The sequence below is a fragment of the Drosophila guanche genome, unplaced genomic scaffold, assembly GCF_900245975.1.
Source record: "Drosophila guanche unplaced genomic scaffold, DGUA_6, whole genome shotgun sequence".
NCBI classification, from domain to species: domain Eukaryota; kingdom Metazoa; phylum Arthropoda; class Insecta; order Diptera; family Drosophilidae; genus Drosophila; species Drosophila guanche.
Window position 1 is genome coordinate 1,147,797 of NW_022995743.1, and position 11,405 is coordinate 1,159,201.

The following is an 11,405-nucleotide window of genomic DNA, read 5'->3' on the forward strand; positions in this document are numbered from 1 at the left end:
CAATTCTTTGGCTACTATTGCTGCTAAGTTACACTCGTTTAATACAATTACAATAAATACACAAGCGACGATCACTTTCAGGTCACATGATGCTGCTGCTGCTGCTGATGTCGTCTTTCCCAAAGGGCTGCTGCTCCCTGCCCCTTTGAAGGCCAGAGAATCGCGCCGGTAGCTGCAGGGTGGGCACTCCGCTCTCCGGATCGGTGCTAGGCGCCGAGCCAACCACATTGCCAACAGCCACTTCGGGGAAGCTCACCTTTTTGGTAGTCGCCGCCGACTTCGGGCGTCCCTCCAGCTTGAGTGCGGCACGCGGAATCTTGTGCTTCACCAGCTCGTAGGTGCAGGCATAGAGGAATGTGTACTGCTGCTGCGTCTGCACCATTTTCATGCGCTGCAAGGGAAGGAAAAGGAAATCTAATGAGAAAAACTGAAAGCGACGGAGGAGGAGCTGTGTCTGTACCTGAAAGCGCAGCTTCTTGACCGTCTCAAAGATGTTGATTTTAGACTCGCTCTTCAGGCGCTGCATGATCAAGTCCAGGCCAATAAAGGTGCCTGTCCGGCCGACGCCCGCACTGCAGTGCACGACGATGGGTGAGTAGCTGGGACGCCGCTCCGACTTGACCTTCTTCACGAAGGCAATCAGGTGCATGGGATCCTCGGGACAGCCGTGGTCGGGCCACTTCTTGAAGTAAAAGTGCACAACCTTCTCCTTCAGGCCGTACTTGTCGTGCACCACCGTCAGCTCCGTTCGATCGTAGAGCTCAAAGTTCTCCTTGGACTTGACGCTCACCGTCAGTCCGCGCAGGTTGTACGGGAAGTATTCGTGGCACTTGATCTGTCGAGGGATGAGCTTTGAGTATTGGATTGGAATATTGGAACATGTATGCTAGATGCTCACCGTATTACCCTCCCGGAATTGGGTCACCTGAACAATCACCCGCACATTGTACTGCAAAATCATGCGCCAGAAGTCCATGAGGCTCTCCGGCTTGGGTCCCTGTGTGGCAATGTATTCCTTCTTGCGTGTGTGTCCCTGCGAAATGGATGAAGTGAGAGAGAGGCTGGAAGAGAGTGAAGCAGATTTCAGAGCACTTACATCTATGAATGAGGCATTGATATAGTCCGATCCCTCGGCATCTATGTCCAGAATAACGCGATTCTTGTCGTCTGTTGGAAATGGAAGGTAAACTGAAATTCATTCCAGCAGGAACCAGGGAGCGCACTCACATGGATAAATATCCGCATAGCGATTCTTGTGGCAGCCCAGCTCGGAGGCCGAGTAGCTCAGCTCCAGCGCCACGACGGTGATCTCCTTGAACTCGCGGGCCAGCTTCTCCGGCTTGGCCACTTCGGCGTAGAAAATGGCAAAGTTCTTGGCTGTCACATTGCCAAAGGGATCCTCAATGCCCTGGCCAGAGTCGCGATGCCAGGCTAGACGCTTGCGCACCCACAGCACAGCGAGTCCCAGGACAAAGGCCAGCAGCAGGCAGGAGCAGACGCTGATCAGGATCAGTGTCACCTTGATGGCCGCATCCGTGCGGAACTCCAGCAGCGCAGCGTCGCGGTAGCCCGACTTGGTGAAGAGTCGCACCACCATGTGGTACTGCGTGTCCGCCAGCAGTGGCCCATTGCAGTACCTCTTGCCGTTCGGACACTTGTCCTCGCCGATGGTGAAGACAATTTCCTCGCCGGCGCCCCGCTCCCTGCTGACCGTGTGCGGGTTCCAGCGCTCCTCGGTCGTCTGGTACTGATAGATGCACTCCGCCGTGCCGTCTCCGCCTGCCGTCTCATAGGACTGCACATCGGGCCATGCCGAAGCAGCGTTGACCAGGGCGGAGCCCAGCTCTGGCGTTCCCGCGCAGTTCTTCTGCGACAGCAGCAACGCAATGTACGTGATGTTGCCCGATTCGGAGCTCTGGATATCCGCAGGCAGTCGCACGATGGCCGATCTCGTCGGGTGACTTGTCTCGTTGGGACTGACACGCATTTGGCCCACAACATCGCTGCCCAAACGAGCGGGAACTGGGAATGAAAGCGATCAGAGACGGAGGTAAGAATCCCTCTTGTTATACTTACGACCCGCTGGAGACTGCCACTGGGACGTCGCGATGTCGCTGAGCGTGTCCACATCCACGTTCTTCACGGTCACATTCACTCGGTAGTCGTACTCCGGCTTCATGTCCGTCTCCGTGTAGGACATGCGTCCCTTGCGGTCCGCCGTGTCTGGCGGGACGATGCGCCGGAACTCGACTTTCTCGTGTGCTGCCCGATCTCCAGTAAAGTCCAGGATGAACGCCTCAATGTTGCCGTTGGACTTGCAGGGCAATATCCAGGTGATGGTCGCATTGGCGTTGTACGTCTCGGAGGAGTCCAGCGAGGGACCCATGGGATTGACCGACAGTTGGGTGACGCGCTCAGAGACTGCCAAAAGGAAAGGGACTCTCATTAAACTCCCCCGTGGCTGGAAGGATGCTGCGATGACTCACCCGCGGGCAAAGTGATTCCAATAATCGGAGAAGTGTACTCTCCCATCCCGAACTCATTCTGGGCAGCCACTTGCATTATGTAGCGCACACCCGGAGCCAGTTCAGTGAAGTTGACGCTCAGATCGCCCTTTGTCTCGGACTTGGGATTCTCGCTGACCTCCTCGCAGTCCTCGGGCACTGTGTAGTTGGGCTGGTGACGCATCAGGAAGGCCTGGTAGTACTTGATGGCTCCATTCAGATAGGTGGGCGCCTTCCACGTGAACATCAGACTCTGCACACGGCTCTCATCGATGCTAACATTCTCGGGCCGTTCGGGAACTGCAAGCGGAAGGAATTACTTCTCGAACGAGAGAGATTTGATCGATGAATGGAGTGGATCACCTACAGTAGTTCTGCGTGTGCGTGTTCTCCAGGGTACGTCGCACTTTCGAGGATCCTGCCACATTGTACAGCATCACGTCGCAAAAGTAGGCGGTGTTCGGGGACAGCGGACTGATTTCTGCCTGGAAGCCTGCAAGGAAGTACACAGGGATAGCGAGAGGAAGGACTCCCGCCCAGAGATATGCATACCTGTCCTTGTGTAACCCTCGACGTAACGCTCCGCATAGGTGTAGCGCACCTTGGCCGTGGTGCTGCAGTTGAAGAAGGCGAAGATCGTCTGGCAGGTGTTGTTGTAGTCCTGATTGTTGGCAATCAACGTGAGGCTATGCGAAGCAGCTCCATTGGTGGCCATTTGCAGAGTGATCTGTGTGGATTCAAGGGAGATAAATCAGCGACATTCAGCGGAAGTTTAACGTGAGTTTCCTCACCTTGTCAGAGTTCACAACGGCCGCCGTTGTCTCCACATCCTTCTGGAGCAGAGCGCCATCGAGGTTCTCCCTCGTGTAGGGTATAATCTGTATGGTGTACGCCTGGCAGGCCAACAGCCCATCACTAAACGTCACAGATGTGTTCTTGGTGGTGGCACTGAGCACCTCTTTGTTGTCCTCCATCCAGCCGGAGATGCGATATCCATCGATACACAAGTCCGCGTATGCGGGTGTGAGCCAGCTTAACTCCAGGGAGTAGGAGCCGGGCAGCACGACGAGTTCCAGGATCTGCGAGGGCTCTAACAGGGAAGGGATGTTAATGGCAAGCCTTTGCCTGGCATCTCCATCGACTCACGATCTTCGCTGACAGTCGTCTCCGCCAGGTACTTGGCCCCTGAGCTTCCGTTCAGCATCATCGGCACAATTTTCACGCGATAGATGCCACAAGGATCGAGGTTTGCGAAGACTGCCATCTTGTCTGTGGTGACCACTTCGAGGGTTTCGTTGAGGCGCTGCATGGGTCCCGTCAGCTGCACACTGTAGTTGGCCACACACTTGGGATGATCCTGCGGCTCGGACCACATCCAGCGCAGCTCCGTGGAGTTCATGCTGTGAACGGGCTCAAAGACAGCGCTGGCCACTGAATGGGAGCATTGAGAGGAGATTCTTGGGCTTACTCTGACGTCTACTTACTCTTCTCGGCGGATGTAAACTGCTGTGAGGCTTTGGCCGTTTCGTTCGCGTTGATGTAGATCTCGAAGGTGTGCTGCTCGCAGCCCTGCAGATCCGTCAGCAGATACTCCCTCAGCTTGGAATCCACCGAATTGTCGCTCCACTCGCACTCAACTGCGGAGAGAGTCCAGTCAGATAATGATCCAATAAGAAAGGGGAAACTCACCTCTATCCTCACTCTCGGGAGGCACTTCTGGATCGGGTGTTTCCGGTTCGGTTGTCTCCATGTCATAGTCCGTATTGAGAGTCATAGGCAGATCCGTGGTCGTCTGCTGCTCCTCCTCCTCCTGCTCACAGTCGTTTCGTTTCCACTTGAAAATGTAATAGGCGATGCAATGCTTCTCCGTGGGATCGGCCCAAGTGACGACCGTTATGCCATTGGCCATGTTCGTGATGTTCATGGAAAGATCGCCTGGCTCCGAGTAGAGTGTCTCCACTTTGTCCGTGTCCATATCCACCACGTGACTGGCATTGTTACGCGTTAGCAGGGTCAGGGTGTGGGTGAGGCAGGCGTGCACGTCCATGAAGGTGTAGGTGCTCTTCTCGCTCAGCTGCTGCGTCGTGTAGGAGAACTCCGCAGCCTTGGCCGTGATCTCAAAGGACTGGACACACGAGCGATCGTTCGTCTCCCATGAGACTTTGATGGTATTTGCGGTGGCCAGCACCTCGGTCATCTGTGTTCTAGGCTCTGAAATGGTGATTGCAGATGCATTAGGGTATGTCTGCAGCTGCAGCAAACTTCATTCCACTCACCCTTGTACTCGGTGTAGGCGTAGATCGTTTGGTCAGGCGTCGGCGGCTTGGCATCGATGGGCCGCAGCGACACGACGCACGTGTAGAAGGTGCAGGGATCGAGGCTCTCGCTACAAAAGGGAATAGTTTGACAGTGTTGAATCAGCTTTAGTTCCTGCAGAGTCTTACCACACATTGGCCTCATTTGCCTTGCTCTCCTTGCCGCTGCCATTGCGGCAGGTGATGCCCTCGATGGCATAGTCCGTGTCCCCAACAGCGATGCTGAAGGCGAGCGTGTAGGCCGTCGAGGCCACTTGGATTTCCACCTCTGTAAGCAGACACTGTTAGAGCGGCAGAGTAAGCCAAACACACATGTGAAACTCACTCTCAGCCAACTCCTGATCATCGGAGGTGGATCCACTCGGCAGCTCAGTCTGTGCCTGGGCCCATGCGAACAGCAGCAGGAGGATCAGTCCGTATATCTTGAGTGCTGGCTTCCAGTAATTACTGTCCATCTTTAGGGCCACATTGTTTTGGTTGTGTCGGATGCTGTGCAAGTGTTTTCGAATCGGATTGCTTATTAATTGTACAATAAATTATTAAGTGAAATACTTTTGTGTGCACGCACAACCGGTTGGCCCCCGCTGGGGAATTTCCATAAATCATTAACCTCATCCTCAGACTTCCCCCAGCTAAACCTTTTGGTGTGTGTGTGTGTGTGTGTGTGTGTGTGTTATTTATAATAACAAATAATTAAGAGTTCAATGTGCAGCGGAAAGTTGTGATTTTATTAAACATTTTTGTACCCTGGTGGCATGTCCGGATTAAGGTGAGTTCAAGTCTTCACCACACGGCCATCTCCTTCGCGAACCAATTGCTCTGAGCGTGGTGAATAAGTTATTGGTCCTCCCCACAGCGAAGACAGTCACCTGCTAAGTAGATTCCCCTTGGTTCGGGATCATCAGCTGCTGCAGTTCTGACCAGCGCAACAATGCAAGGAAATGCACGAGTCAAATGAAGACAAAGAAAGTGGAGAAATGTATGGCAGATCCATGGCACAAGTAAGTGAAACCGATAAAGAACGAACGGGACCGAAAGATTCGGCGCACATTGAAGGCGTGACCAATGTCAGGCACAGAACGGGAATGGGAATGGGAATGGCAATGGGCTGGAATTGCGAAAGTATTATCAAGCCACTTGAGATGAGCAGCCAAGTGGCTAGCAGATACAAGGATTGGATCCCCTGATAGTGATCTCTCTTGTACAACACAACCAATAAATTTATTCAGTATGACTCGATCGATAATGGGTAAAGGCGATTACCGAGGGCCTCCTACTCTCCGGCTCTGACGTTGCTCTTCTGGCGTATTCTTATCACGACCGGAGGGCCATTTAATGGCGTATACTCATGGTAGATATACAGGGGGAACGGAGGGGAGACATTTCATCATTTGCTGAAGCTTTGCTTCTGCTGCTGCTGCTGTTGACTTTTAATCAAACAGAAACTGCAAAAAACGGCAGCACTAATTACTAATTTTCGTTGTCACATCATTGTCACGACTGGCAGATACGTTTATGAGGCAAATAAATTACATTTCTCGAATCTTATTAATGGCATACTTCGACATATTCGTTATCTGTCTTCGAGGAACTACGTACGCGAACCCACACCAATGACAATTTCCATCGTTTTTGTGAGTTTAAAGTTTAAACAAATCACAGTGCACGGGCAGAAGGCTGACACTTTATTCCATTTACCCCCAAAAACCCACAAATAAGCCAATAATAACCATTTAGCGGTTACAGGCTGACGAATACAGCGAACAAGCCAAGCTGAGCTGCTGCTATCGACGGAATATAATCAGAGTCGAGTGATAACGCCTTCCACACTCGACACTCCACACACTTTGCAGGCCATAAAAGCGAATAATGGTTGGCTGGGTGAGCAATAAATTCCCTTCGAATGACAAGTCAATAAAGGAGTCAAGCCAAAATGCAAGCTAATGGGATTGCTAAGGATTGTTCGGACAGCTTCTGTTGCATCTACAAAGGCGCCTCTTCTCTCTGATATCATTTGTCTGCTATCACACTACTGGCGTGTAATGGGAGCAAATAGAATCAGCTGCTGATTAGATCGATCGACTGACTGTCTGATAACGCTGCCTGCCTGCCTGCCTGCCTGGCTAGCTGAAGTGCCATAATTTGGCAAATTATTTACATATTTTGGCAATTTGCACAATGAATTCTCAGCGTATGGCTGTCACTGGTATGGGTATGGCTATGGCTACGAGCACAAATATTCCTTCAACGAAAGCTGCTGCACTCACTGGCAAAAGTTATTGTTTTGTAAGTTTATTTCGTTCGTTTTTCTTAATGGTTTCTCGGCACTTTGACAATCGAAAGTGTCGTCCAGAAGTATAATTATAACCGTTTCCGTTGAGCGTTTGTCGAAAACTGAGCGTGAAGGAGAATAAGTAACCGCCTCTGGATGGGGATTGCTATGTGTTTGGGTGTGTGGGTGTGAGCTGATAACAACAAGTTTACTCCCATCGTAACTGTATGTGTGTGTGCTTGTGTGCCTTTATTTGTGTGTGGGTAAGATAACACAAACTGCAGTTTTGCTGCAGAAAATACTATATAGTGCTATAAAGTGATTTAAGCTGAAAACTTCCCTGTTGAACACAAACATATTTGATTTGAATCTTTTAACTGAAAATACATCGATAGTATGTTGTGTTGGTGGCAAATCGATAGCGGCACATGGTTGCTTTTATCGACAAATCCTTGGGTAATGTGACCACATTCTGAATATTTGAATTCCAGTCAGCTGTTTCTGAGTTAACTGTTATTTGGACACATAAGATAATACACTTGCCACTCATAACAGTACACATAACAACAAGTCAAGAACACGTGCATTTCCCAGTTAGGGTGCACACAGCCAAACAGAATACACCCACACAGATACACACGACTGTGTCAAGTGAAGCGTCCGTTGCAGCTGAAAAATGTACTCTAGCGAAAGTTGTATATCCACTGGGAAAGGAAAGAGTGACAGTATGGCACCTCCAAGCCATAGAAAATCCACCAGTAAAGCACGGACCCACCGTCACTTCGCTCCTCGCGCTGTTCGATGCAGCCATGCGTTGAAGGTGATCCTTTTGCTGCTCTCCCTAACACTGCCAATTATCATCCGAGAGGCTGCCACAGCTGAGACCGAAGAAAGTGCCAGTGGGACTAATAGTAGAGCCGAGGCTGATACCGTTTGGCGCGAGGGTTACGTGGGCGATGGTACGACCCACGAGCAGCTGGGACAGCGACACTGGCCACCCGTCAAGTTTACCCAGTACAGCGGATACGCCAACTATTCCCGAGATCTAACCTCAACGCACAAAGCCCTCAATCCCTTATACAAGATGATGCACTTTATCTTTCGGATGTTTATTTCCGACATGCCGCCGGGTAAGCGATGCCAGTAAGCAGCTGTCTTCAGTGATTCCCTAGCCCCACCCCCGCACGAACACCTTCCCCTGCAGGCTATGTAACGTTGACGGACAACAACAAATTGGCTCTGGGCCCCAAGGTGAGGCAGCATGATTGGGCTGCTCTGCTGCACAGTTACTGGTTTCTGCTGCTTATCGTGATATTCCTCCTCACCTTTATCATTGTGATTCCGTTTATTGGGTAAGTGAAACCCTCAAAGACTCGGCCACGAGGTACAAAGTGCTGATGAAGATCCTCCCCGCAGTGTCTGCTATTGCTGCTTTTGCTGCTGCTTGCGTTGCAAGCAATATTCCAGATCCAAAAAACGTCCGTGGCGCCTGGTTTGCGGCATCTGCCTTGCCCTAATGGTCCTTTTCCTCATGTGAGTGTCTGGGTCGATCTAACTGCCACAGGGCAGCCACAATAATGTGCCTCCGATTGTTTGCAGCTTTGGCCTCATCGTCGCGTTTATTGCAAACAAATTCCTGGATCGGGCATTCGAGGACACCAAGATGACAATGAAACGTTCGAGTGAGGACACTTGCGCGTTCCTCAAAGAAGTCGCTGATCACATTTACCATTTGATGGTGTACAACTACCAGGAGATGGAGGCCCACCTCGATGAGCATCTCAACAGTGAGTTGAACTCGGTAAATGACATTTTTCCACCTTCCATCTGACTCCTTAGACGCACACAACCACATATTCCTGGACCTGGGAGATACTTCTGAGAGCAATGCGCTAGCCGAAATGGAGCGCATCTTCCGCAACATGCCGAAGGCGTACACGCTGATGGTGCAAGTGGATGCCTTGGAGAAGGAGATCATTTTGCTTGGCAGCCAACTTAGAGACGGTTTGCGTGGCCAAAAGCGAAATCTGATTTATGCCGCCTACGCTCTGTGCCATTTGCCCAAGTGCTACAAGTGGAACCGTGAAAATGGCGTAATGCTTTATGGCACCGCAAGGTGTCTGCACATGGACAAGGTATCTACTCCCCTTTCCCCATGGCTAAACCCGCAACTATAAATGAAATGATTGTCATTTGTAGGTGCCGAATACCACAACCTATTCCGAAGCCATCAAAAAGATTATTGAGGATGAATTCTATAAGATTCCATTAAACGGCATGCTTCGCCTCAACAAAATCAAGCAAATGATCCTGAAACAGATGCGACTCGTTGTGCCGCCAATCTTGCGATCCATCAGGAGAGGCAGAATAATGATGCTGGACGAAGCTACGGGATTGCGCGACATGATCGACTCTCTGATCAGCGACATTCACCTAAACACCTTGAGGACCACAAAGACATTCGAGGATGTGTACGAAAAGTTTGGCCATGATCGCAGGGCCATCAACATAGTCATTTGCGTGTTGCTCTTTGCAGTAAGTTGAATCATTTGACGACTTTGTGGATGGCCCATCTCTCTCGCCTGCCTGTAGATTGTCGTAGTCCTGACTTCCGCTCTGATATGCGGCTTCTTTGGGCCTAAACGGACTATGCCAGGACCATATAAACCATGCTCCAAAGGCATGGCTGCCTCATGCCTACTTATGTGAGTTTTCTCTAAGTTGCCAACCGAACCGGGACCTGCCATTTGTCTCAATTATTTCAGAGCCATCATCCTGATATTTTGTGCATTCTCGTTCATCACGCTAGTTTGCCTGTTCTACATGATGATCGGCTTGATAACATACTCGACAGCGTGTGCCTCATTGAGGGACGATAGCTCGCTCAACATATTCCGGCAGCTGGATCCCGTGATCGATCTCAGTCGCTACAAGACGCGGAATATGGAAGAGACGGCAACGCTGTCGGCGTCGAATGCCATAAGAGCGTGCCAGGCAGATGAGTCCATCTTCGATTTACTGAAAGAGACGAAGATCTACAATATAAAGGATCTGCTGAAAATGGAAATATTCCTCGATGGCAGTGAGGAAATACCCGTGTTCACCGACGATCTATCCATGCTGTATCTGTTCACGGAGGAGGAGAAGCTCGAACTGAATGAAATGAGGGACAGCAATTTGTCGAGCTACCACAGCGCCATGTACAGCGATGTTCTCTGCACGAAGTATACCCACAAGGAGATGGAATTAATGCGGGATGAAACGGAGAAGTTTGGCATTGAGCTAAACGTAAGACACTGGGAGAGCATGCCCGCCTGCCTCGCCTACTACATGTCGTTCAGTGATCTCAAAAGGTACAATGAATACCTATTGATCCCCATGCGGAAGGACGTGGTCAAGCTATTGACCATAGTCAAGGAAATTGACAAGCTCATTCTCTACGACAATAATAACTTCAACAAGGGATTCAAGATACTGATGGATGCGACACAGAGGTCCGAGAACTTTATTAGGAGTAAGGGCGAGGACTACATCAACAATCTGGCCCGCAACCTTACCTTGTCAGTCAACGAACAGCTTCAGGAATACATCAACAGATTGATCTACGAGGCCAACACCAACGTCGGACACTGTCAGCCCCTCGCCTACATCTACCATCAAGGCGTTTCCCTCCTTTGTGCTCGTCTAGTGGATCCAATAGTGAGTAGAGAGCGTCTCCTAACTGCGCTTGTATTTCATTTTTTTTTTTTGCATTTGAAGAACGCATTTTGGCTGGCCACACTTTTCTGTTGCCTACTCCTGCTGCCAATTCTGCCGGTAGCCCATTGTCTGATGTGCATGTACCTCAAGATCTATCCCTCTCCGATTGTCGCTCAACTGGCGGTAGCCGAAGCAGCCAGGTAAGTCTTCAAATCAGAAATGGTTAATACATTACAAACTGACTCCGGTCGTTGCCTTCCTGCGCCCAGATGTCCCGTTTGCATAGGTCCGCCGGTCAGAAGTGCTTGGATGAAGGCCAACCGCGGCAGAACTGGGCACACATTGCCAGAGGAGCTGGACAGGCCGATCCAGGTTGTAGCCGTAAGAGATGAGGCGATGCCGAGCAGCAAACGTAAGAGGGAGTAAGTGAAGAAAATGAGAAATCAGTTGAACTGAATAGTAACGCTGTGTTGTTTGTTTGGAAAACGAACTATTACTCAATCCACTGATCGATCGCCTTTTATGTCAAGCACATTTTGTGTTTAAACGGTGTCAGACAGACGTTAACCTTTAACAAGCTGGATAATATAATAATCGTTTATATAAAGTGGTATT

At 50.4% G+C, this 11,405-nt stretch overlaps 2 protein-coding genes across 3 annotated transcripts; one reads left to right on the forward strand and one right to left on the reverse strand.

The window, feature by feature from the left end:
* Positions 1–24: 24 nt before the first annotated feature.
* On the reverse strand, positions 25–7,221 carry LOC117578571 (receptor-type tyrosine-protein phosphatase eta). Of its 2 annotated transcripts, XM_034264148.1 has the most exons (17): positions 7,087–7,221; positions 5,145–5,308; positions 4,949–5,087; positions 4,781–4,890; positions 4,194–4,715; positions 3,989–4,141; positions 3,651–3,935; positions 3,296–3,594; positions 3,057–3,231; positions 2,872–2,997; positions 2,487–2,804; positions 2,077–2,421; positions 1,228–2,022; positions 1,097–1,167; positions 899–1,033; positions 461–835; positions 25–391 (listed from the first exon to the last, which is right to left on the reverse strand). In XM_034264148.1, the coding sequence occupies exons 2-17, from the start codon at positions 5,272–5,274 to the stop codon at positions 83–85; spliced, it is 4,287 nt and encodes a 1,428-aa protein (XP_034120039.1). In that variant the 5' UTR covers positions 5,275–5,308; positions 7,087–7,221; the 3' UTR covers positions 25–82. The 2 variants fall into 2 exon arrangements, with proteins under 2 accessions (XP_034120039.1, XP_034120040.1); XM_034264149.1 differs by lacking the exon at positions 7,087–7,221 and having other exon boundaries at positions 5,145–5,316.
* A 374-nt stretch (positions 7,222–7,595) lies between these two features.
* LOC117592015 (prominin-like protein) lies at positions 7,596–11,391 on the forward strand. Its single transcript, XM_034285469.1, has 10 exons — positions 7,596–8,221; positions 8,296–8,443; positions 8,508–8,624; positions 8,691–8,878; positions 8,931–9,226; positions 9,291–9,626; positions 9,684–9,796; positions 9,857–10,790; positions 10,851–10,990; positions 11,060–11,391. Exons 1-10 carry the CDS (start codon positions 7,768–7,770, stop codon positions 11,214–11,216), a joined length of 2,883 nt encoding a protein of 960 aa, XP_034141360.1. The 5' UTR covers positions 7,596–7,767; the 3' UTR covers positions 11,217–11,391.
* The last annotated feature ends 14 nt before the right edge of the window (positions 11,392–11,405 follow it).

Coding starts and splice junctions, on each gene's coding strand:
- LOC117578571 (XM_034264148.1), bottom strand. CDS start 5,274: ATGGACAGTAATTACTGGAAGCCAGCACTCAAGATATACGGACTGATC. Junction 3,232..3,295: donor CCGTTGTGAACTCTGACAAG/GTGAGGAAACTC, acceptor GAATCCACACAG/ATCACTCTGCAAATGGCCAC. Junction 392..460: donor TCAAGAAGCTGCGCTTTCAG/GTACAGACACAG, acceptor CTTCCCTTGCAG/CGCATGAAAATGGTGCAGAC.
- LOC117592015 (XM_034285469.1), top strand. CDS start 7,768: ATGTACTCTAGCGAAAGTTGTATATCCACTGGGAAAGGAAAGAGTGAC. Junction 9,627..9,683: donor TTTGCGTGTTGCTCTTTGCA/GTAAGTTGAATC, acceptor GCCTGCCTGTAG/ATTGTCGTAGTCCTGACTTC. Junction 10,991..11,059: donor GCGGTAGCCGAAGCAGCCAG/GTAAGTCTTCAA, acceptor TCCTGCGCCCAG/ATGTCCCGTTTGCATAGGTC.